This window comes from Leptinotarsa decemlineata, unplaced genomic scaffold (genome assembly GCF_025532065.1).
Source record: "Leptinotarsa decemlineata unplaced genomic scaffold, Ldec_3_MD MMD2_tig00026340_RagTag_RagTag, whole genome shotgun sequence".
In the NCBI taxonomy this organism is placed as follows: domain Eukaryota; kingdom Metazoa; phylum Arthropoda; class Insecta; order Coleoptera; family Chrysomelidae; genus Leptinotarsa; species Leptinotarsa decemlineata.
Window position 1 is genome coordinate 3,717,863 of NW_027412694.1, and position 27,246 is coordinate 3,745,108.

At 34.3% G+C, this 27,246-nt stretch overlaps 1 protein-coding gene across 2 annotated transcripts in view; it reads right to left on the minus strand.

The window, feature by feature from the left end:
* LOC111515908 (potassium two pore domain channel sandman) overlaps window positions 1–27,246 on the minus strand; it is a 253,468-nt gene that overhangs the window by 112,285 nt on the left and 113,937 nt on the right. For both annotated transcript variants that reach the window (XM_074183712.1, XM_074183713.1), the window contains exons 3-4: window positions 15,270–15,410; window positions 13,053–13,224 (exon numbers count right to left, since the gene is read on the minus strand). In XM_074183712.1, coding sequence (XP_074039813.1) covers window positions 13,053–13,224; window positions 15,270–15,410 — 313 coding nt within the window. The remainder of the gene's footprint in view (window positions 1–13,052; window positions 13,225–15,269; window positions 15,411–27,246) is intronic.

Below are 27,246 nucleotides of genomic sequence, written 5' to 3' on the forward strand. Positions count from 1 at the left end.
AATTCAGCCAGTCGATTTTTTAAAATATGCTCAAATATTTTGGCATAATTGTTTATCACGGATATTGGTCGATAGTTACCTAACTCTGTTTTATCTCCAGATTTAAAAACGGGGCTCACTATGAATTCTTTCATTTGTATTGGTAGTGTGCCTCCCTCAAATATCAAGTTGATTATATGAACTAATGGTTTTAATAAGTAGCGATGGTATTGCTTTATGAATTGTGTTTTAGTCCCTCTGGTCCAGGAGCACAATTGTTTTTCAATTTAGAGATAACTGTTGTGATTTCATTTTAGTTTGTTGGTGTAAGGTAAATTGTTGGGCCAACAGATTTGTCTTTCAGAAAACCCGGTGGTGGAGTTGATGTTTTATCGATTTTTTCAGATATTTTTAAACCAATATTCGTTAAATATTCATTGAAAGCTTCTGATTTGTCCTTGTTGTTTGTTAGTAATTTGTCATTTTTTTTATATCACCTATGTTTTTTTGTTTACTCGGTTTATTACTCACTTCATTTATTATTTTCCATGTTTTCTTATAGTTACCAGTATTTTCAGTTAGCTTATTCTTATAAAATTCATTTTCAGTTAGTCTTATTAACTTATACAATTCGTTTCGGTACTGCTTAAATTCGTTTTTCAAGATGTGGCTGTAATTTTTGTTCAATTTTGATTTGAGTGTGTCCCTATGTTTTATGGATTTTATTAGCCCCTGTGTGATCCAGGGTTTTATTTTATATGATTTTTTCATACTCGTTTTGATTTTAGAAGTGCAGTTGTTTATGTGTTCTTTTAGTTTGTTAATAAAATCATCATAGGATAGCTGGACTACATGGCCATTCGAAACATCAGGCCATGTTTCATTATTCAGAAGGTTTTTCAGTTTTTTATTATTAGTTTTGTTCCAAAATTCTGGGTCACTGGGCGACTCAACTTTTTGATTAGTATCATGAGTGTTTGTTGACATAGTTAAGGTTGTAGAGAAGTGATCGGTTATGTTTGTTTTAATAACAGCGGGAAATATTTTTATGTTTCCAGCTATTTTCTGTCTTCTAAGAAATATATGGTCTTTAATTGTTGTAGAATCGTCTGTAATTCGCGTGGGTTCATTGATGTACGATATATAGCCATTTTCTGTTAGTATGTTCATGTAGTAATTTACATCATATAGAAAAATTTCTATATTTCGCTTGTTCAAGTCTGAAAAATAATCTGTCAAATCATTTAAATATGTGCGAATATTGGTCGAGGGTGGTCGGTAAGATGCTGTAATTCCTATCGTTAAATTAAACAATGTTAGCATAATTCGTGATAGTGTTGTTTCGGTAATTTCAAATGTAGTTACATTGAATGAGAGGGTATTTTTAACGTAAATTTTAAGACTATCGTTTTGGTTGAATTTCGATCCATTGTAATGTATAGAATAATTTTTTATATGAAAATCGCTCACCTCATTCAGATTCTAGCATTCAGAGATATTATTGCATGCTTCCTCTAGATATATCAGGAATTCATCAAAATGCTTTTTAATACTTCTAATATTGCAGTGGAATATTCCAATTATCTCTGTCAGCTTTATGGTTGTGTATTCATTTATATATTCGTTTATTGTTGAGAAAGTCTCAGTATTGATATCTTCTTGTTTATCTAAAATATCTAAAAATTCTAACATCGTATTTCGTAAACAAAATAATTAAGAAGAAAAGGTAAGATGTAGCCAGACACAAATGCTTGAATCAATTATTACGAAATGTAGCTCTTCTAGTAAATAAATTACAAATAATCTCACAACAAAAAATACTGCTTGGTAAGTCAACAGAAAAATGTTTCAAAATCATTGGCATATTTGACAATTGTGATTTTATTATTGTGGTTCAAATATATTTTTCCTGCTTCTGTCCAGGTATTCCGCATAGAAAACTTTTCAATGGCTCTTGACATGAGTTCAACTCGAAGTTCAGTTAGATCTTCTCTAATTACCATCCCAGTTCCTTTTAGTAGTTTTTTATTGTGGTAGACTTCTTGTCTGAGCTGATATGTTTTCAGTTTCATCAGAATGCCTCGTGGTTTGTTACTTTTGTTCGGTTTTCCTAAGCGGTAGCATATGTCAATATCTTCATCATAGATTTTCATATTGAGTTTGTGAGTCAGCAGTTCGATCATTTCATGTCTGATGTTTTCATTGTGCTTTTCTGGGTAGTTAAAAATTATTAGGTTGTTCTTTTTAGTTTCTTGCTCCATGTGATCCACGGTATCTCTGAGATAATTATTGTCATTTTTCAGTTTATCCAGAGATACATTCTGTATATATATATTTGGGTTTCATATCCTAGTTCAGCCTGCTTCATCTCGATATTTAGTTGTTCAATTTTTTGTTCCATCTCGGCAAGTTTATTTGTTATTGTTTTTGTGATAGCATCTGATACACATGTTGATAAGGTTTTTGTAAACTCTGGGTCTTTCATACATTGTTTGAATGCTAAATTTACAGCATTTTGAATTTCATCTCGGATTTCTCTTGTAATTACCATATTTCTCAAGTTTTGATATCACTATATTGAAGAAAAGTATATGATAGAGTGATATGCCAATTTATATTATTAAGCAAGCGGTATTTCTCCTTTTATTGAATAGAATACTAGGAGCACACTGAAACACGTCTACTCACTGTCGGACATATCGGACATCCGAAAATCATCATGAAAACCGTTATAACATGGAAAATGAGCTAATTTTCACGATTACGAATTATTAAATAGGGAAGGACACCAAATTACGTCTGAAATTCGATTTTAAAAGACTATCTCACATTTTGTCATGACTTTCAATCCCAGAATAATGATATCAGCGGCGGAAACACTTTTTCGCGTTTCCTGAAAAAATAGGATTTTTGAGTTGTGACACTATTGAAGCAAGGGTTTGATATAGTTTGTATCCCCATCTGAGGGGCTTCATAGGTAGATATTGTTTTATGTATTGTCTGCTTTTTGTTGCACTTAATTGTTCATCCACACACAGATATTGCTGTAGTGGAACAGAATGAAATTTATTTTTCAATTTGTTTATAACAGGCCGTAATTTATGCAGCAGGTCATATTCAGTATGATTTCTCAGCTTCATTTTTGTATTACCGTTAAAATGTAGATATTGTCTGATTTTTACAAATTGGACAGCTCATTGTTTCCCTGATTTTGTCGAAATCAAGTGTGGAGGACCAAAAACTTTCCACATCAGGCATATGCACTGAAGACATATATATACAAATTCCAATATATCTGCTAATATCCTCCTCTGTTATTTTAGCAGGTTTGCTGGCATCTTTTTGTACAGAAAATAGATTAGTTTCGTCTAATATTTTTTTCAAGAGCTCTTTATCAAAAAAAAATCTTAAGAATGAAAAGGGCTGCTTTCTATATCTGGTGGAAAATTTGTTATTCCTCGGAAAGTTATAGCATCGTCATCTAGAATGAAATTTTTCTTCTGCCATAAAATATTTTTAAATATTTCTTTCAACTCCTTCGCTTCTTTCCTAGGATCCCTCTGAATCTGTTCCCAATTCTCCCTCTCTTCAGTAGACTGAAGAGAGGGAGAATTTCATTTCATTTCATTTCATTCACCTTCTACCTCTTCCGAGATGTCCTCGATATACCATCTCGAAACGATTGTAGGATTTCTAATACAAGAAATGTTATATTTTATTTTAGCCGACAAAGATGACATGAAATTTCAAATATGTCAAAACATTGTAACGACGACCCCTGACAAAGATCAGATCCCTATAATACTAGACCAGTTCCATAACGGTAAAAATAATTTACATCGCGGAATAAACGAAACCTTATGAAGAATAAAACAAAAATACAACTGGAACGGTATAACAAAAGATGTTGAAAATTTTATTGAAGCTTGTGAGGTATGTCAAAAACAAAAATCTGCAGAAAAAACTTATAAAATCCGTTAGTAATCACGGAAACTCCTAAAACTGCTTTTGAAAGAATAAATATTAACATTTTGGAGATTTCAACGTAGAATTATATTCTTACAATCAGAGATGATCTTACAAAATTCACTCAAGCTTATCCCATATCGGATAAAACAGCAAAATCAGTCGTAAACACCATATTATTATTTTCTTATTAGTCAGTGGGCTATGCTTGAAGACTGGCCGTAAACAAATCTAAAGTAAATGGAACTTCAAACGTTCCAGCCAGTCTCTATATACCTACACAGTAGGTTTAATGGACTGACACCTATCAGAAAACAACTACTCCCCTGGCTAATACCACGAAGGGCGTTGGATTATATCCGACAGGCGTCAGTGCAGGAATTTTCACAGAAAATGTCCTGCATATGCAATTGGCAATACAACTGAAAGAGTCGACCTTCAATTATGGAACGGGCACACTTGCAGACCGGTTTCGGGCTTATTAGCCACTCATCAGTGCAAGAGGGGAGTAGTTGTTTTCTGATAGGTGTCAGTCCATTAAACCTACTGTGTAGGTATATAGAGACTGGCTGGAACGTTTGAAGTTCCATTTACTTTAGATTTGTTTACGGCCAGTCTTCAAGCATAGCTCACTGACTAATAAGAAAGTTTTTTTTTTCCTCATTCAGAGGAATCGAGCAAATTACGGATATGCAGTTGGTTAGTACCTCGTCCACGAGATGGAGTGACATTTGTGATGTTCGCTCCAACTTCGGAAGAGGAATGAAATACTCTGAGAGAATTCCGATTTTCAATTGTGGAATATCATTGACTTCAGGTCGATGATGGTCACTATCTTGCACTGATGAGTAGCTAATAAGCCCGAAACCGGTCTGCAAGTGTGCCCGTTCCATAATTGAAGGTCGACTCTTTCAGTTGTATTGCCAATTGCATATGCAGGACATTTTCTGTGAAAATTCCTGCACTGACGCCTGTCGGATATAATCCAACGCCCTTCGTGGTATTAGCCAGGGGAGTAGTTGTTTTCTGATAGGTGTCAGTCCATTAAACCTACTGTGTAGGTATATAGAGACTGGCTGGAACGTTTGAAGTTCCATTTACTTTAGATTTCCATATTATTATATTTCCAACACTATGGAACACCACTAAGAATACATGCTGATTCAGGAAATGAATTTAATAATTACTCATTGAAAGACATAGTTTACTCTACAATATCAAACTTACATTATCCACTGATGACTACCCACAATCAAACGGTTCACGTGAAAGATTCCATGCCACCTTAATGGATATGATAAGAGTAAATTTAACAGAAAACCCTAAAGACCACTCATTTCATACACACATCCGGCAGACCTGCAGAAACAGTATATAATCAAAAAGACCTTATGACAAAGTATGTCAAAGAACTTAATAATCATATCCTCCTGAGGCCCAATGTCCATCAGGATGGACATCGAGTTTTTTGCCTCTCAGAATTTGAATAACAAACAAAGCGATGTGAGTCCCACAGTACATCGTAATGAACATGCAAATGAAAGCATCTACTGACATGGAGGTGGAAGTTTCCAATGCAGTGAGTGAAGAAAATGAAAGTTACGATTCAGAAAGCTGGTCGAATTCTGACAATGAGCTTCTGGTGAACGTTAAAAAAAATCGAGCACAAAAATCAGGTACTCTGCGAATGGCTTGGAAAAAATCTGAGTAGTTTTTGGCTCCCGACTTTGTGGAACAAGAAATCCCCAGTACATGTGAAAATCGAGAATATTTCAAAATTAAAAACTACATCAAATTATACTTTGACGATACTGATTTTCAAAATATCTGTGACTGTACAAATTTGAGATTTATGGAAGAAGGAGAAGCAATGAATCTCACAATGAGGGAAGTTACAACATTTTTTGGAATATCGGTATTGATGTCTTGTTTGAAATATCCCCAGGTGAGAATGGACTGGGCTAAAGCTACTAAAGTTAGTTCCGTAGCCAATACCATGACGCGAGATAGATTATTCGCAATAAGAGCTAATTTAAAAGTCATTGTTGATGCAAATGTATCTCATGTAGATGAACAGAAAGATAAATTTTATAAAATTCGTCCGATAATAGATCGCATCAGAAATAGATGTTTCTCTTTACCAAGATACAAAAATGTGGCGATTGATGAACAAGTGATTCCTTTTACATGAGTTTGTCAAATGAAACAATTTGTTAGGGGCAAACCAAATCCAGAAGGATTGAAAAATTTCGTTTCTGGAACTCCAAAAGGTCTGATTCTGGATTTTGAGATCTATCAGGGAAAACATACAATGTTGGACACCCAAATTGCTAATTTGGGTATTGGACCATCAGCAGTTATTAGGTTATCCAAAACACTGGCGGAAGGTTCACACATTTTCGTTGATAGGTACTTCACAACATTACCACTTCTTGAACACATGCTTGCTAAAAAAATTGTGTTGACGGGAACAATAATGAAATCAAGAATACCTGCAGCAGTTCATTTGACGGCCGAGAAAGTTATGTCACGGTTGGGTAGGAGTTCTTCGGAACAAACTATTCGAAATGATGGCAAAGTGACTGTAGTACATTGGTACGATATGAAATCTGTATTTCTCGCATCTCCCGTTATCTCACCATAAAAAGACCAAATATCGTGAGGGTATACAAAAGTTGTATGGGTGGCAATGATCTCATTGATAGGATGATCAGCTATTATAGAATGAGTATTCGCATGAAAAATTGGACCGTAAAAACAATCATACATTTATATGATTTGGGTATTGCCAACGCCTGGATTCAGTACCGAGATGATAGACAGCAACTTGGTGATAGTGCGAAAACAATAATGAAGTTTCTTGATTTCAAAATTTTGGTGGCAGAATACCTTTTGGAAGACTCAACGGAAAATTATTCTGAAAGTAGCCCAATTCCTCAGCAAGTAACCAGATATTGGCCCTAGCGGTTCAACAATAACATCATTTTCCAAATTTGGCTGGAGATCTCAGTAATTCAGCCCGCTCCAAAATTCAGGCTGCAAAGCAAAAACAGAGTTTTTTTGCGAATATTGACAGCACAGAGAAATTGTTTCAGAGAATATCACAGACGCTGAAATTTTTGTCACTATGTCCTGTTGTCCATTATAATGGACACTTGTTTTTTTGTACTTGAGGATAAAATAAATTTTTTTTTAAAATTACGCCATTATTTTGATACTGAATGAGACCTTATATTAGAATTTCAGGTAAATCGGCCTCAACTGCGAGCGTCGGGTCTAAGGAGGATATGGAATATTATTATAAAGTAGCACGCACAAATACTGAAAGAAAGAAAGAAAAAGCTAAAATCAGATTTGATAGTGATTTACACCACGAGCCAAATACTTATAATTTAGGTGATGAAGTTTATGGAAAAGAGTCCCAAATAAATTAGAAAATGAATTCAATGGACCTTTTGAAATGATTTCAATAACTCAGAATCATTGAGAAATCTCGAAACTAACAAAATAACAAAAGTCAATTTTGATAGACTGACACCCAGTTTCGTTTCAGATCGAGAATGATTCTTCTACTGGCACTTATTATTCCAATAATAAACGCCCAGTATATGTTACTACCTGCGAACAACACGATAGGGATTTATTATCATGAAAAAAGAAGCATGAAAATATGAAATGAAAAATGGCATCCGTGAAAGAAGCCATCGAAAAATTTTAAGCAATCTCATTCACCTAATTGAAACAAACAATTTAGGAATGAAAACTTTCAGTTCAGAGATAAGCACACATATCAGCCTTTTGAATGAGTAGCTGATTCAGTACAATTGAAATAACAAGAGACGCAAATAGACGCGAATGATGACAATAAGAGACACAATAATAGACACAAAAGAGGTCTTTTAAACGGAATATCTAGACATATGCGAAAATGTAATTTCGTACCCAATTGATAGCAACGCAATGTGTGAAGCTCAAACTTTAAGACCACTTTCAGAACTTCCTAGAATGTGTTCAATTTCCCTTTTATTTGCAAAGGACTATAATGTTTATGAAATTCAAAATAATACTTGGTTAAATTGAAGGGGTTATATTTTTAGGAGTGATTAATTTTTGGGAAAGTAAGTTTTTTCTGTCCCAGAAAGTAACTTCTTCGCATGATCTATACATCCATGTACAGAGTTACTTATTTTCAAATTGATTAATTCCTCCCTTTCTTTGGAAGATTCCCTCATCCTTTTTTTTTAATCAAGATGGAGTAGTAGAAAGCCAAAAACTTTCTTTTCCAAAAAATACTTGGTTAATTGCATTATCAGATCCCTTGGCTGTAACGATAAATTGTTTAAGACGTGAGGTTGAAATATGAATTATTAAAACCAATTCAATCTTGAAACTCCAAGATAATTGTAATACTTTCATTGGAAATACTAGAGTGTATTCAAAAACGCTTGTAAAAGAACGAAATGTAATTTATAAAAGTCATCCATTTTCAATACCATATCAATGATGCAAGGATGTACCAGAAAAAGAAAGTTTACCACATTTGAAACCATTAAAATTGAGCAAATTGAATGTAGACAATCTCAATATTGCTCGACATAAATTGTTATTTGATAATACTTTATTTATTTTGTAAATGCAAAAAAAGACTATGGAAATTGGTATAATGATATCAAGCAATGATGATCAACCTCCTGGACCCAGAAGAACTTTTGCATCATTTCGAAGATTACTCCCAGCTCCATGAAGAATGCCTAGTATTCACCTAGAGGAACCCATTGAGGAGGAAATTGAATTAAATGCCAATAAAACATTTGCTTGACTGAAAGTTGCAGCACCGTATCAACTTTCTTTTCAAGGGGAAAGTTGTTATATTAGACAAATCAATACACCTTTTGTCCAAGGATTGCACCACAATAATAAAGTATTGCATCAGCCACTACGCAGTTACCCAAGAAATGACTCAGCATATTCAGCACATTTCCAAGGTTTTTCTACAACATTCGTAGAAACTCCCACCTACATCAACAGTTCCTGAACCTATAAATATGGGAGACCAAAAGGATGCCGCATTCTTGACTAACTTCGCGACCGTCCATGTTCGTCGAATCTTAATCTCTTTTTCAAAACCCTCTTTATTGTAGTTCAAATTCAAAAATATAAGTTGAGTCAGAACCACATAACATGTATTAGTATAAATGTTTATATGTCTATTATATAAGTGTTGATAATATTTTCAAGCAAATCTGTACACAACCATGTTGATACAAAATTTCGATATTGAATTATAGTGTATATTCTAACTCTACTTTTTTTGTAGGTATTATATTCACATTTTATATTTCTATACTTACATGTATATTAATTTTTCACAAGCTTTGTCAACAAGATTCACACTTAATGACAATGAAGATATTATTATTTTTTTTCCACAGTAGTGTGGGCTGATCAGGCCCTATCTCCCGAAGCCCCAATACATTCGGGGGATAGGGATTATCATTATTATTATTATTCTTATCATTATTATTATTCTTATTATTTTAATTATTATTATACCTTCATTTCGCATTTGTTTTTATCAAACATGCAACAAGAGGCGCATCACAGCGCTGTTCATTACAACAGACCATTACAAATGGCCTCAAAAAAGAACACGAAAAAGGATTGTCTGTTTTTGACGCCAAAAAAATACTTTCATTGAAAAATTGTTCAGTGGGGCATTAATTATCAACTTACCATCGAATCGTATTACCTCGCACTGAAAGTGTGAAATTGGAAATCGTTTGATTCGGTTCAGTAACGGAAGAGGTTACTGAACCTCTGCAAAAGAGGATGTCGCTACAAGAGATTTTCATTCACATTCATTCCAAATGGAAATGTAGAACAGAAAAAGGCTTCAAAGAAGAATAAAAGAAAAGACAAATGAAAATGAATGAGTGTATTCCAGAGTTTGCCATTTGTTAGGGTGTTCAGAGAAAAACAGGATAATTTTGTAGTTTTCAACGTAAAACATATTCAATACTCATACGCACAGATACAAGGGTCTAACATCGAAAATTTCAACATCTTCATAACTCAGAAGTGGAATTGTGATCAAAAGTTTCCAAAAATGCGCCATTTTATGTTTTGAAGGGATCAACTTCACCCGTAGCTTCAACCCTCAAATTTTTTCAATAGCATTCACTTGAGAATTCACTTGACCTAGTATCACAATTTTTCTAAAATTGATTCATCTGTAGTGGAAAAATTTCATTTTCAACGATCAATATTTGATAATTTTTTTTTGTATTTTTCCTTTAATCAGCTGTCTGAACGACAAGTCCCAGAAGTCGGAACATGAGGATTAACCACCAACTTCTAAATTGCAATTCCTTGCACAAATTGAAAGATATGCAGTGATCATCGATCATTCCACGGTTGGAATAAAACCAACGTTCATATAGTCCAAAACAAACACTTTTTAAACACTTCCTCTCCGCGCACGTTTCACCTACCAAGTTATCGTTTTCAGGAGATGAATTAAACTAATTCCTAATTCTCATTATATGTCTAATGCTTTCGCTTTCATTTTCTTGTTATTTTCCTGTTTAATTCGTCTTGCAATTTTCTTTCATTTCTCTTGTGATTTTCCTCAATGAATTTGGGAATGAAAGGTGTAGCCCCCTTTCAAACACAATTTAAATATTTTCATGCCAAACTTATGTCACTTGTTTGATACTGTCGAAACCGTAACCTGCCTCTGAGGGGAATCAAAGTTTATGAAGTCGGCTGTAGGTACACAGAACCTAGAATCCAACATATTGCTTTGCTGACGACAGCACACTCGTCTTATCATTCCATTTGAATTCCAGGACATATGCTGCGGATGCACATCTTCACCGGCAGCAGGAGGTTCTAGAAGTAATTTCGAATTGAGGTGAATCTACCCAGGTTCAATTTTATGCCACAAAAACCCAGGCATCGGTTTTCTTCAAAAAGATAAATGTTTCCGAACCGGGTATAATAATGTCACGTCAGACAATCACGCTTTCCGCTTCGATGAGTTTGTTGGGGGTTAAAACGTCGCTGTAATTGCCGAGGCTGCTTCTCAGAAGCTTGGAACACTGTTCCGAACCAGAAAACTGTACACACATCAGAAACTTTCGATGCTTTATAAAACTTAAATCAGACCTCCTTTGGAGTATTGTTCTCATATATGGAGCCCCAAATATACCCTGAAACTGCTGGATTCCATCCAGAAAAAAGCCGTCCGCCTGATTGGAGACGTGAACATCACTTGAAACTTTCATAGTCTGGAACATCGAAGAAAGGTTGCAGATTTATGATTTTTACGGGAAATGTGACCTGGCACGTCCGATTCCACCAAGAGCGGTACATATCAGAAATATGCCACAGACTGTGGCTGCTCATTGTTTTGAGATTCAACTCAGTATACCACGAACTTTACTGTTCAAGAACTCTTTCATTTGGAAAGAGTTTATATGGAATACACTGGGAATATTTTCCCAAATAGATTTGATCTCCATCGATTCAAATCCAACGTTAATCACTACTTTCGCACAGGCACCGCTCTGAAAGCGCATTGAGGATTCTCCTGTAGTGCTTGTGTTCTCCTCTTGAAAAAAATATACTCTGGTCTGGTATTTATGTTCCTAGACGAGTGAAGGGGAAAGGGTGGGGTCGATAGTTGAAACTTGCAAAAGCGAGGTGTGCAGTGTTGTGAGATGTACGGCGTAACAGTAATGATCTCCATGAATGAGGTAATATTTGTAAATCGTCTCGTTTGTTGAGGCAGTTTGGATATTTCTCAATTTCCATAGCTTCGCGTATCATCCTGGCCTAGGAAGTTTTTTCAGTGGCAATGGTTTTGATGTTTTCGGAGCTCATTGGTGGCCTGTTTCACGATGATATTTGAAAAGGGGTGAAGTTGGATCTGATTCTCGACCAGTAAAATGTCCATAGGCTCTCTTGAGGATATTAGTTATGGCAGATGTAATTTCTGAAGCAAGTGAAACACGGTATTTCGCATAGGCACTGTTCCTCATCCTGTATCAGGTTCTCAGATGTTCGTAGAAAAGTGTAAATTTGATTGTAGGAGGTTAATAGTGTTCTTATATCGTGCCTCTTCACAATTCGACTCACTTTGTATAAGAAAGAAAAGCTGTTGGGTGGTTCGTCTGTTCATCAGGCTGTTTGGAATGTGGTGTACCAGTTTGCTGAAGTTTGATGGACCTTTGGATTCAGGGTTCAAGGTAGTCCGGACTCAAGGATGGATTTGAATCCGTCTAGTTCTTTGGATCCATTGTGGATGTTAGTAAGTAGCGGTTGTTTTGAGTTGGTTTTTGCTTACCTGTTTTTAGGACGGATAAGACTTCGAATAGTGTGATATTCGTGAAATGGGATATTACGTCAAAGCTGAGAAGAATGGTGTTGGATATTGAAGGCTCTTAGGATTTCGATGAAGTGAAAGAGATTTTGCACATATGATGAAGAATGTTCGCCTGGTGGTTGGACAGTATTAGCAATGTGTTTGGCAAGGGCATATGTGAGGAATCAAAATTGCTGACGATGGAATGAAGTGGGATATTTGATTTGTGTATTTCTGGAAGATCGTATATACGAGGTGTACGATAAGATTTCTCTCTTGAAATTAGAGATTTATATTTGTCAGCGGGAATGATAACACCATCATTGATGAGAGATTTGGTTTTGTTTTCCAAGTATGTCATGAAATCTCTGGTTTTTGGTTGGTGTCATTTCGAGATCTCAAAAGATGCATTGAGGTGTTTTCATTGCTCATCTTGATTCCTATGAAATACTGGGTACTCTACCTAGTGTTTTGATAACACTCTCTAGTTTCATCTTCGATAATCCAACCAAAGATTCATGTGTTACACTTGCCCAGTACTGTGTTTCATTGAAATTTCATTACTGATTTCAGTCTCCTCAATAACCGGAATCAGTACTTCACAGATGACTCGCTGTTTTCTGTAGTGCTACCTTCACTTTCCATTTTTTCAAGGTATTAGTCTACGATCCTTCATCACTCTCAGGCATAAACATGTTGATATTTTTCATTTTGAATTATAAATACCTACTATATTACTTACCTATAGTGGTTATAACTGTCAAGGAATAGAGGAAAGCTCCAGCGAAACTCCAAGGAGATGAATTCACATCATCGTTCCCATCATACCCTTTTCTGGTGTAGTTGACGATAATTTTCTGGTATGCAAACAATTCCTTTGATATTGTTCGCAAAAATACATCTTTATCCATCACCTTCAATAGAAATGAAAATTATCTGAAAGTAATATATTTCCATACTAATAAATATAACCATACTTGTGAAATAAACTAGCATGAATGAGAAAACAGTACAAAACAGTCAATTGATTTTATTGATTCAAGTGAGTAATACAAATTTCCGAATCTTTTTGTAGTTATCTGACCATTGACTGAAGAGAAAAAATATTGTCGAACAGATACGAAAATCTTCTCTGCTTCAGTAGCCATGTCTTTGTTACGAATTTCCAAGTACGTGTGTTGACCATCATTTTTGTTGCAGAAGTATTTTACTATTTGGACACGGTTCGAACCTTTTAGATCAGTTACATAATTATTGAAGAAATTCTAATTTGTCATTTTCGTAATGCAAATAATCCGAAAAACGGATATAATCCTTGACGACGATTTCTTCCTATTGAAAACTCAATTTTTTTTTAATTTATCAATGAACTAATGTTGACAACTTTGATTATATTTCGCTCATTTTCAAAGTAGGGTTGTCGAACAGATATTATCTGTTATGACATAACCATTCTGATTATCGTAACCACTCACAAAGGTCTCCTAGATGGGTTTTCAATTTGATTATTGGAATTCGAACACATTACCGGTAAAAACTGACAACGAAATATTGTAAGGCAGGAATATCACGTAGAGCTTTAACTGAAAGTTTCAGCTGTACAATTTAAACTGTACGTGTGTGGCCATTTTGGTCACAAGTCAAGTTTAATTTTTCAACTGTACAGTTCAACTGAGAAAAATGCAATTATTCATATTTTTACTGAAATGACAAATTGAACTGAATGTGTGTGACGGTTCGAACTGAAAATCTAAATCTGTCGTGTAAACATATTGCTTTTCTCATGACGGTCCCTCTTAATCAAAGGCGAAACCAACAAAAGTAATTTTTGGTATACTACATGCGTCATGCGCAAATAATTAAGAAAATCTAACAACTCTTCCCTTATTTCTTTCAATAAAATTTATGTGGGAAAATGCATTTCGTTTTTGTAGCCACTTCTTGCGCCACGGTTTACCCTTTTTCTTTTTTGTATCAACATTGCAAAAAGTAAACCGAGAGCGGCCACATTGTCGTCCCCGTTTGAATCCATGGAAAATCTGAAGGAATGAACAATTGAATTGTACTTCTGTATACATCTCATTACACAGTTGGAACTGTCGGTTTTAACTGTACAGTTGAAACTGTACGTGAGTGGCCGGCCTACGTAATAGATAGGAATATACTCATCACGATTATTGAAACTTGTGATGCAACACCTAGACCCGTGTTTCAATCATCACATGACTATTTCCAAGAAGGAAAAGAAGGTTAACTTTCCCTTGAAGATAATCCCTTGGTGATCGAAACACGTGTCGGGGTGTTGAAAATAACGGTTTGGTGTTACGATTATTGAAAGGTAAGATGTGGCGTTATACGTTAGGTCACGTTCAAACTATGCAATACATTTTGAAACGACGTTTTTCAAAACAGTGTTGTAAAATAAGTTGTAAATTATAATCAAAAAATGTATAAAAATGACTTGTCCTGAAACTATTTCGGTGTTTTACGTTGCCTTTCTTTCCTGTAAATGTTTAACGGAAAATTGATGGAATGCCCAACATAATTTGAAACTTGCGAAATTTGTTAATATTATATTTTAAACTTACTGCACAACCTGCGAGCCTAGGTTGTGGTTGTGGTTCAAACAAATATTACTGGAGTTTTTTCCCAACGCCAAATCGTTATTTTTGAAACCTCAACACGTGTTTCGATCACCGAGTGATCATCTTCAAGATGAAGATCAGTTCAATATGATTCTTCAGTCAATCATAAAATTCGGTTAGTAAAAATTATCCAATACGAACCGCTAAGTTCGTTGCCGGTTCATTTTTATGTATTGGTTTTTTGGCCTTTGAGAGTGCCGCCAACTTTAGATGTGCACAATATCGTTTACTTTGACTATAGGTACTTGCATGAATATTACGATGGAGATGGGAAAATAACGTATGAGAAAATGGCATTATATCAAAACACTCACCTTTGAATTCAATTGCATTGTTATATTCCACAACTTCTCAGCATATATTGATCTATTATTCCTTATTTCTATTTTCATTTCTGGAACGTGTTTTCCTTCAATAGCCATAAATATGAACGAACCCGCTATTGTATAACCTACCTGAAAATAGAAAGTTATTCAGTGTGTCTATTTCTTCAGAGAGAAACAGTAGGCATGCTTTTGTGAAAATATCTATTATTTCAGAGAATGAATCTAATAAAAAATCATCAAGCTATTTCAATGTCGAAGTTGAAATGTTTGTGTCTAGAGATGTTATCATAAGTTTCTTTTTCTCATTATTTTACTCATCAAGTAAAATATATGAACACATTCAGGGTTATCCAGATTCTAGTATATGCATTTGAATTCCGTAATAGTAGTTTGAAATGTGATAAAGCTTCCTATTTTCAGGTACTATTCAGAATAATCAAAAATAACGAAATGATGTTTTTTAATTGATCCTCTTCTTTTGCAGAAATATTGGAAATCCACTCATATTTCGTCGCAGTGATTTTCATTGGACTATAAGAATATTATCATAAAATATTAAAACATAGTTTCGTCAGGTTTGGGGTACTCTCAACTCTGAAATTTCAATAAGGACCTGTATTTCCGTAGCCATTTTCTAATCGGAATAATATTCGTGTAATATCTTATAAGTCGAGTTGTTTCGATGTTCTCCCCGAGAGTCTCAGTAATTCAATGTTCATCAAATAAACTGTTTTTTTGTTCAATTTTTCATTATCTGATTCGCTTTTTAACACTACTCCAGAAAGTATCTGGAATATGTTGTGAGGCACTCTGTCGTTAATCGAAAGTCAATCAGTAATAAAATATGTACATATATCGAGTTATTGTACAAGACAAATGAGATGGTATGACCTCCAACTGTGTCTGAATTCATTATGATTCAAGATACAGATGAAGTAGTATATCCCACAAACCAATCAAGAGAATATTACAAATAAAGAAGTTGAAAAACCAACCAATTTCCATCCATGAATATAATGAATTCTCCAGTTTAATTGAAGGGATAGTGGAAAATAATTAATGCTTTCTTCTCAGTCACAAATAGATGGGAGATTACGATACTGAGAGACAATCAATATTTTGAACAAAAGTGTATACTACTAATTGGATTATATTGAGGCAATTAGTTTCTGAATTTTCAAACAAAATAATTATCGTGTAGCTGAACTGAGAGACGAATCAGTGATAAAACCAACAACACTGGCAACAGAAGGTAGGAAATTTCTATTTTCCTCATCGGCACCATCGCCTGAATGAAACCCAGTGAATTACGAGCTGCAAATAGTGTGAGAATGAAAATGTTTGAATACAAAACTACCAATATCTTTATTTTACTACCGTATATGGGAAATTTTGTACCAACAAAAGTTCTTTCACCAACTGATAGTGACTCTTCCAATACCGATTAAACAAATTTTTTATCAGTCCTGAAGCAGTGACTCAATCAATAACTTATGTTATAGATCAAATGAAAAATGTGAATATAAGTGCTTTTGTTGGAAAAAGCTCAAGGAATAATGTTACAATCGAAAGTTTATCTTTCATTTTCGCGTTCAGCAGTCCAGCCACAATCCTGCATATTTTCCAATACCTACAACCCAAGATCTCAAACCACGTATAACTGTTTGTCTAAACCTTCAATTGATTAAACGAAATATTTCGTCAATCATGTAGCACTCGAGATGTACGTTTGAGTTTTTTGTCTGTTTGCATTCTTTGTCTTTGCCATGGAAATAGAAACCAAGGGAATAGGCACTCATATCGCCGAGTAAAGACTGAAGTACGGTAAACTCATGGTGAGATATAATAAGTTCCCTTCTTTTGAAAACGCATTTAACGTTAATTTTTTTAAATCAAAATGGTTTAGTGTTCTGTTTTAATATTTTGATACTGATTGAAAGAAATGGACCCATTCACTGTTTTCTAGAAGACATGAAGACATTCACTAATTTTCAGAAGACATGAATAATAAGAAACCATCGACACCAGAAGACATGAATAATAGGAAAGTTAAGTTTTTCGTTCTATTACTAAATCAATTCTGATTGAAGTTCGAAGGAAAATTGTTGATAGACTACATTTATGCATAGCTCAATTTGGAAGATTGTTCTGATATCTATTGTAGGATTGTGCACCTATTATTGATGCACCCTGTACAGATACTAGACTCCATCAAAAACATGTCTTTATGATAAAGGGAAAATTAATTTTTACATTTGATTAAGTGAATATTTAATATAAAAACTATTTTCACCATTTACTTCAGATATGTATTGATAAAAATTAAATAAAGATGTTATTGTCTCAATATGATGTTTATTTACATTCGATCCTTAACTATTTATACGATTTTATATTTATAATCAAACTTAATTCAAGCACGAATCTGCCTCCGGCTACGATACCTCTTACCGCACTACAGGCTTCACTTGCACGCGTCTATAGTCCTACTTATGATCATTTCCTTGGTTTTCATCGTGTTGAGTATCAATTGTAGAAAAAATTCAGCAACCCTGTTCGTTGTAAAATATATCTTTTGATTTATAACATGAGTGTAGTTTCAACCTGGTGTTTCTTTTTAGGTAAATTTAAAAAAATATTTTTATATGAGGTGTTGTTTTTATTTTAATCTTGCATAAACAAACTATTCTGAATTGCTGTCAATACATTTCTCCATTCACATTTTCTTGTGAACCCAACCATATGGAAGTTTTCTTACTATTTCACTTTTTATAGTTTTCAGGCGACTACAATGAAAATTTTACAAATGTTCACCTTACATTGTGAAGCATTCATCCATACTGGAAATACTATTTCCTCCCCAGAATAAAAGTACCTACCGTCTCTTGATACGCGTTTCGATAACCAAGAAAGCATCATCAGAAAATGACTGACTCTAAATCCTACAGTTGAATTTAAGCTTTTATATTGATTTGATCGAACAATTCCCTTCAATAATGAGGATAATCAAATGGAGACAATCTAATGAATTTTTGGTATTTATCATTTTTGTTAATGTATTTTTCTGCCCGTTTATGTAATAGTTGGGCTGAAAAGTTCATAAGCTAAAGAAATTGATAAAATTAGATTTCACCATTCAATGTAATTATTGCCTTTATGGGCGATATAATGATAGCGGTTATATACAATTTTTCAATACCATTTTTATACGATTTGTCTGGTCAGAAAAGAGGCCTCATTGTCGACGATTTCCTCTTCATTGGTGCTGATTTGTTTCCAACGAGCATTCTTTCGAGGTCTGAGAACAGAGAAAAGTCGTTGGGGATCAGATCTGAAGAAAAGTGGATGCGAAAGCAATTTGAAGCCGCATTCATGCATTTTGCCATCGTCTTATTGAATCTTGATGAAACAGCACTTTTTTTTCAAACGCTCCAATAGTGCTATAGAATAGTCACTGTTGATGGTTTTCCCTTTTTAAGATAGCGCAGAATATGATACCATTCGCCTCCCAAAATACTGATATACATAGTCTTAATCCGACTGTTGCGTCTTTGCACGTTTTGGAGTCGGTTCACCTCGTGCAGACGATGGTCGTTTTGATTCTGGTGGGGAATGATTGAGCCGTTTATTGTCACAATTCGAGTTTTCAAGGATGGAACAGCTTTGAAAACCGCTCCGATTCATCAATTTGTTTTTGTTTTTGGTCGACTGTGAGCTCGCGCGGCATCCACTTTGGACAGAGCTTTCGCATACCCAAATATTCATGCACTATATGTCCAACACATTTCTTTGATATCTTTAGAGCCTCATCCCTGTCGAGCAATTTCACTTTGCGTTCATTCAGAATTATTTGGTGGACTTTTTTATGTTTCCGTCGGTAGCAGCCTCTCATCAAACCATTTGTCAAAGGTTGATTTTCTTGGTGCAAAGTCCGAATAATATTTATCAAGTCAAGCCTCGGCTTCAACTTTTTTTTTTGCTGAAAAGCAATGCTTTATCAAAACAAAAACATTTTTTTCATCCATTTTCTCCAAATTAATGGAAGTTGCTTCATTCAAAATGTTCTATCCTACAAATTAATAGTTCGACAGCTGTGAAATTTGTGCACGGGTCTTTTGAAGGTTAGGCTTCACTAATAATAGTATGTATTCAATACTAGTAGCGCCATCTGTGTGTTAGCCTACGAAATTTTTAGCCCATCTGATAGTAATGACTACCTGTTTATGATAACTAATATTCATATGGTGTCTACCTGGTATTATTGTGTAAAAGAGTATACAATGGATCGTTCGGTATGGGACCATTATCGCTGTGTATATATCTCTCTCCACATTTTTTATATCTTAACTTTCAGAGGCATCTGAAACAGCATGACTTTTTTCTCGATATCATATCTTTCTCTGATCAACGTGAACGTGACCAGTCTATGGATATGCAAATGTAGTCCCATCATATATGTTATATGTTGTTTTCTTCTCTAGTCATACCCAAGGTGACATGAATTAATAGCAATTCTGACTTGCTGAATCAACATCCGGTGATACGCAGTTCTTTTTTTATTTTCAAACTATATCATCACTTATATTACCACGCTGTTATTAGCTCCACTTGATAGTTCGTACCGGAAACTCTGACGTGAAATTAATCTATTGATAACACTTTCCCAACACCAGAACAAAAATTACGAACTCCAGACGCGCGTTTCGCTTACCAAGTATATCTATCTGTTTTTTATTTGGAATCATCACGTATAAGACCAAACAAAGGGCTGTGCGGAATAGGACCTTTGTCGCTATTCATAGAACTCATTCCGCACTTTTCGACTTCCAAGCTTTCGAAAGCATACAGAAACCTGTCGTCATGTATCGATCTCAACAATTTTAAACATTTCTCATTTATTCTATGGTCCTTCTCAATGGCATGTTGAGCGACACTAATTTTCTTCGGACTATAACACCGAACATGCGAACTGGTATATTTGTTTTTAGCCTCCTTTGAACTCGATTTTGACTAACTTTACACGAACAGATATATTTCAAACTTCATACACTTATTAAGAATCGATGAAAATACATCAATTTCATAATTTTATCTCATCATTCTCATCAGGATCGCCTGGATTGAATAATTTCCACACACAGTCTCTGTGTGACAGCAAATTAAACAACCACACTGTCTGCGCATGCGAATATATTCCATATTGAAATAAATGGGCTTGAAAAAGATGCCAATGAATGATAGAAAAACTGAAAAAATACGCCCTAATAGGAACACATATTAATAAATAAAAAATAATTCGAAACTAATCAAGAATTGTGTTCAACATCGGTAAAAAGTGCTATACTTGCTGTGAATAATGACCTTCAAAAGTCTGAAATCATAATAAATCTATTCATAAAGAAACGAAGTTTGTTGTAAAAAAGCGTGGAGTGCCAAATATTCATTGTTATTGATACCTGGTTAGGAGCTGTTGCCCAGAATGTAGCCATAATAAAAGTATAATTTAAATCATCCCACACTTTTTACAACAAAATCAAGTTTTTTGTTAATAGATTCAATCTGATTCAGACTTATTGAAATTCATTAGTAATAACAAGCCATAGGACTCGTTATCGATGTTGAATAGAATCTAAAATTAGTTTCGAATCATTTTTTATTATAAGTTTGTGTCCTTCCGGCGTGACAAAATGAGTTAGTTACTTCAGAATTGCATTCAAGTACACGTTTGTTACTTGTTATATTGTGCATTCTGTAACTCAAGGGAACACAGTACTTTTTCCGTTTTTCGGAGTGAATAATTTTAAAAAAAACTTATAATTCAAAAGTGAGATTTAATATATATTATATTGTTGAAGAGAACTGGCCTTTACTTGATGAAAATCCATATTAAAACTCAGTAATACCGTTTATTGAATGCTTTCCACTATAAGCGTAAAATAAAATTATTTTACGTTTGAGAAAGCTATTGTATAGCGAAAAACGTGTCGCGGTTTTTGTAAAACCCTTTAGGTATAGTGAAAATCATACAATGAACGACATTATTGAGTTTTTATATCATACTGGTTAGCGTTCCGATGAATAATATCTGATTCAATTCCATAACGAATATTCCATATATAAACTGAATAGAAAAAAGTTATTTTCGTATAATTCAATGTACATATGAAAGTGGTTATTTGAAAAAAAAAATCTGCAATTCAATGTTCATGTGAAAGCAGTTGCTTCGAGAGGGTTTTTCTTTCAGTTTGTGTCTGAAAGTATTGTCTGAACATGATCTACACATGAATATTACTGAAGCATTTCATTAGTTCGAACTTTCATTGTCTAATATGATTATGAATTGATTTGAAATCCCTGAAAGAATCTGTAAAAAATTAAAAAGATGAGCTGAAAACTAACAATTTTATTAAGCAACAAACTGAAATTACAATGAAATAACATGTTATTTTTTTCAGGAATTTCAAATCCATTTATATTATTTAAATTCAAGGGGTTATATTTTTAGGAGTGATTAATTTTTGGGAAACTTTTTGGCTTTCTACTACTCCATCTTGATACAAAAGACAAGGATGAGGGAATCTTCCACGGAAAGGAAGGAAGTAATCAATTTTAAAATAAGTAACTCTATACATGGATGTGTAGATCATGCGAAGAAGTAACTTTCAGGCACAAACTGAAAGAAAGTCCTCCTGAAACAGCTACTTTCATATAAACATTGAATTACACGAAAGAAAAAATTCTTTCGAAACAAATACTTCTATATGAACACTGAATTATATATCTTCTGTAGATCATGCAAAGAAGTAACTTTCAGGCACAAACTGAAAGAAAATCCTCCTAAAACAGCTACTTTCATATAAACATTGAATTACACGAAAGAAAAAATTCTTTCGAAACAAATACTTCTATATGAACACTGAATTATATATCTTCTGTAGATCATGCAAAGAAGTAACTTTCAGGCACAAACTGAAAGAAAATCCTCCTGAAACAGTTACTTTCATATAAACATTGAATTACACGAAAAAAAAAATTCTTTCGAAACAAATACTTCTATATGAACACTGAATTATATATCTTCTGTAGATCATGCAAAGAAGTAACTTTCAGGCACAAACTGAAAGAAAATCCTCCTGAAACAGTTACTTTCATATAAACATTGAATTACACGAAAAAAAAAATTCTTTCGAAACAAATACTTCTATATGAACACTGAATTATATATCTTCTGTAGATCATGCAAAGAAGTAACTTTCAGGCACAAACTGAAAGAAAATCCTCCTGAAACAGCTACTTTCATATAAACATTGAATTACACGAAAGAAAAAATTCTTTCGAAACAAATACTTCTATATGAACACTGAATTATATATCTTCTGTAGATCATGCAAAGAAGTAACTTTCAGACACAAACTGAAAGAAAGTCCTCCTGAAACAGTTACTTTCATATAAACATTGAATTACACGAAAGAAAAAATTCTTTCGAAACAAATACTTCTATATGAACACTGAATTATATATCTTCTGTAGATCATGCAAAGAAGTAACTTTCAGGCACAAACTGAAAGAAAATCCTCCTGAAACAGTTACTTTCATATAAACATTGAATTACACGAAAGAAAAAATTCTTTCGAAACAAATACTTCTATATGAACACTGAATTATATATCTTCTGTAGATCATGCAAAGAAGTAACTTTCAGGCACAAACTGAAAGAAAATCCTCCTGAAACAGTTACTTTCATATAAACATTGAATTACACGAAAGAAAAAATTCTTTCGAAACAAATACTTCTATATGAACACTGAATTATATATCTTCTGTAGATCATGCAAAGAAGTAACTTTCAGACACAAACTGAAAGAAAGTCCTCCTGAAACAGTTACTTTCATATAAACATTGAATTACACGAAAGAAAAAATTCTTTCGAAACAAATACTTCTATATGAACACTGAATTATATATCTTCTGTAGATCATGCAAAGAAGTAACTTTCAGGCACAAACTGAAAGAAAATCCTCCTGAAACAACTACTTTCATATAAACTTTGAATTGCACGAAAGAAAAAATTTTTTCGAAACAAATACTTCTATATGAACACTGAATTATATATCTTCTGTATAATTCAGAAGATCGTCTTTAGCAAATTTTATCAATCCATTTATTGCGAAAAGTTCTCCACTGTAAACACTGCTTATCGTAGATAATTTGATTGCTTCGGATATGTTTGTGGCCAAAAAATCTGACGTAGTTATCTGACGTAGTTCCTTGCTTTGACTTTGAATCGTCCCTGTAGATGTGAGTGAAGCCATCAAATTCACTCAAAGATGAGTAAAAGTAACTGAGCAGCGAACTGGGAAGCGTTTCGGATTTGTTGAACTTGGAGAGAAATGCATTGCAACGGGGTGGAACCAGGAGCTAAGCTATATTTGATTCTGAAATGTATAATAAAAATGTGATTTTTTTCTCTTCCCAAAAAGCCGGCTAAATGTTAGTTAACAATTGTTGGATGTAACGGAAGATGCTTACGCTAGTAAGCTAGTAGTTTTAGTAGTTTACTTCTCATGAGCAACGATGGTTCACCCGATCCACAGTATAAGCTTTCGGAGGGTGTAGTTCTGTATGCTCCAAGAGCTAGTCTTATTGCTTTGTTGTGAACAGAATCTTTAATTTTTAAGGAGCTTTGCTTGCTCATGCATATACTATGGATCCGTAGTCAATGTTGGTCCTCACCAAAGCTCGATACAGGAGTAAAAGTGGTTGGTCATCGGAACCTCAATTTTGATTAGATATCCGCAGTAAATTATTTGCACTCTGACAAAATGCTTTCAATTGAATCGAGTGAGGATTTCAATTGAGTTCACTGTCGAAGGTCATACCGAGATACCGTGTGTGTTCAACTACTTGAAAATTCAGATTACAGACCGTCAGTTTTGGCGCAGTGATGTTGCTCTTTCTGATAAAAAAGGATGCATTTTGTCTTTTCTGGGCTCAGTTTGAAACCCGTATCATTCATCCATATCTCAATTGCACAAAGAGCCTCTTGAAGATTGACTTTTATTGAATTCGAATTATTTCCTCTTGTGTACCTACATCACCAGAGCTTCTGCAAAAAGGCTAGCTTCTACGAGATGATTCATGTTCATCATGACTTTGTAATAACGGCCATTGCGAGAATATCATAAAATATTATATTATTCATTGAGATCGAAGTCGATCACCCGTTTCTTCGGTGTCGATATTTTTCCAGTTGAAAAAGCGCTGAATTACTTTATGACTGTCGAACCTTCGAGCGTCGTTGTGGTCATGTTAAAATGTACTTAGACTAAACAAATAAATGTATTGCATCCTGCCGATGATCATACACTTGGGAAGGTTGAAAAAACGCTGATATGAGGTTTTTGTGGATAGCGTAGCTGACGCGAGGGTTTGGGGGTTGCTTGCGAGAGACAGAAAAAGTCCGTCACCGGATCTCGTCGAGACGAGATCGGGGGGCTCATCCTCCCTCACCTTCGAGGATGAGGGAGGTGGCCTGAATAGGGGAGATATTTTGTTTGTAAGCGCGTGGGGTGAAATTTAAGTAAAAACGATAGTGAAATCTTAAGCCGGTATGGGGTACAGGGGAGTTTATATTAAAAGTGTTGGTGTAGAAGACACACCGGGTCAACGAAATCTATGGTTGACCATGAACCACCCAAAGAGGCGTTATGTAAGTGTTTGTAATTTTTTGTCTACTAACCAGTTGATATTTAGAGAGAGTTCACATAATATTTTATCTGAGTCCACTTTCTATGTGCAGAAAGTTACATATTGTGGGGTTCCTAGCGCTGATTGTTTAGATGAAGTTGTTAGTACAATTACAAAAAAGGGCCAAAATTTAAAGTTATACACCACTCTCCCTGAAATAAAAGTAAAATAAGAGTATTTTGTACCGAGTTGGCATTTTTAACAGGTTAGATTAATAGTGAATTGCATGGTAAAATTGGCGGCATTTCCTTTGTTCTAGTTTCTCTCATTTTATAGAATTTAACATTTTCCTGTTATGTAATATTTTACACGTTTTTTTTTATTTTCTCCACGGAGTCGTTTTTCTACTCATTATACTTCATATTTGAAAACTTGAACTTTCATTTTCTCTTGGACTGAAAAAAATACCATCCTCGTAGAGTAAGATGAAGTTAAGAAAATAAAAATAAATAAAAAACTTTTTTTGGTAATCTATCAAAAAGAGAATAGTGGGTGAAAAGCATTTCAATTAAGATTAAAAATTCAGTTTTAGAACCACACAATGAGAGAGAATATAAGTAAGTATACCAAATGATCAGATTTCAAAAAAACCGGCCTTCGTGCGATCGGCACGAACCCTACAACTTTTTCGGACCTGCCTTGATATTCAAAATTTGATGCGGAGAAATCTGCATCTGGTGACAGCGCTGCTAAAATTCAAAAAAAAAAATAAATAAATGAGAAAAGAGCATTTATCGGAATTGCCTAATTGTTGTACGATGGTACACTGTCTGACCTAGTCGAGACCAAATTTGTAACAACTTCATTTATTGCAATAAGGAACAATGTGGTGCTCATAACGGAACCCTAGGAAATTCAATTTTTTTGGAGTTTCTTTTGTGATAATATTCCATTGACCCTGACTTTGAAGTACAGCTTCTGTGAAAAGTTTTGGACGAATTGAAGAAGGTTAGCACTGATGACCCGAGTTTAAGGCATTTTTAGTATATCATATCTCTAAGTCATATCAAAAGCTTTGTTTATATCGAAAAGAACGCAACAGTATTTGTTTTGTTGGCTAACACCGTGACTTTATAGCGTGACCAATATTGGTCATGCTATAAAGAAGAATTAAATTCACATTCTCTGTCACAATTTTCATTTAGAATGTGAACGACATGGTTTTTGTGACGCTTCCGAAAAAGGTTATGCTGCTGTCATTTATTTTCGTGAAATATAAAATCAGAAATCGAAGCTATATTTTGTCTGTGCGAAATCGAAAATTGTCCCGCTCAAGCGCATAGGTATCTATTCCATGTTTGAAGTTGTGTGCTGCTGTACTCCTCTTTTCTTTAATGTCATTTGTCCTTAGTGTATATAAAGGTCAACTTAAATTCAGTTCTATTTGGGCATGAAAAGATTCGGAAATTACTCTTGCGTGGATTAAAGCTTCTCCGCACAAATGGAAAACTTTTGTGAGTAATAGAGTCACATATATTCAGGATGAAGTATCGCCTGAATTATGGCATCATGTTGATTCGAACGAGAATCCTGCTGATAAAGCATCTCGTGGCCTTCTTCCATCTGAGTTGTTACATCATCGTCTGTGGTTTCAAGGACCCAATTTTTAGTAAATCGATCGCTCTTTTTGAGCGAAATATTAAAAGATATAATCATTCGGAAAATTACAACGGATTTTTGCATATTGCCAACGATTCATTTTCAATTCAAAAAATCCGAGAAGCAAATTGTCTGGTTCTCTTTTCTCTAAAGAGCTTCAAAACAACAAAAATTCTTGTTAAACATACTCAACAACTAGCATTCTCAAAATAAATTGAATCACATAATTTTTTGAAGCCGCTCAAAAAATTGAATATATCTATAGATAATGAGGGACTTCTCAGAGTGGAAGGTAGATTAACAAATTCTAACGTTTCCTACGATAAGAAACATTCGCTTCTTTTACCCAGTAACTCAGATTTCACTTATTTAATTATTGAACATTTTCATTAAAAGTATTTCCATGCAGGTATACGAACTGTACACTTCTTACTATCTCAACAATATTGGATTTTGGCATCAAAACGCGTAATTCGCAAAATGTTGTCTAGATGCATGGCATGTTGGAAGACGCACCCTGTATCATCACAACCTTTCATGGGTAATCTTCCTCTACCTCGCATTTCACAAATCTAACGTTGGTGTGGATTATGGTGGTTCACTTTTTATAACTATGAAT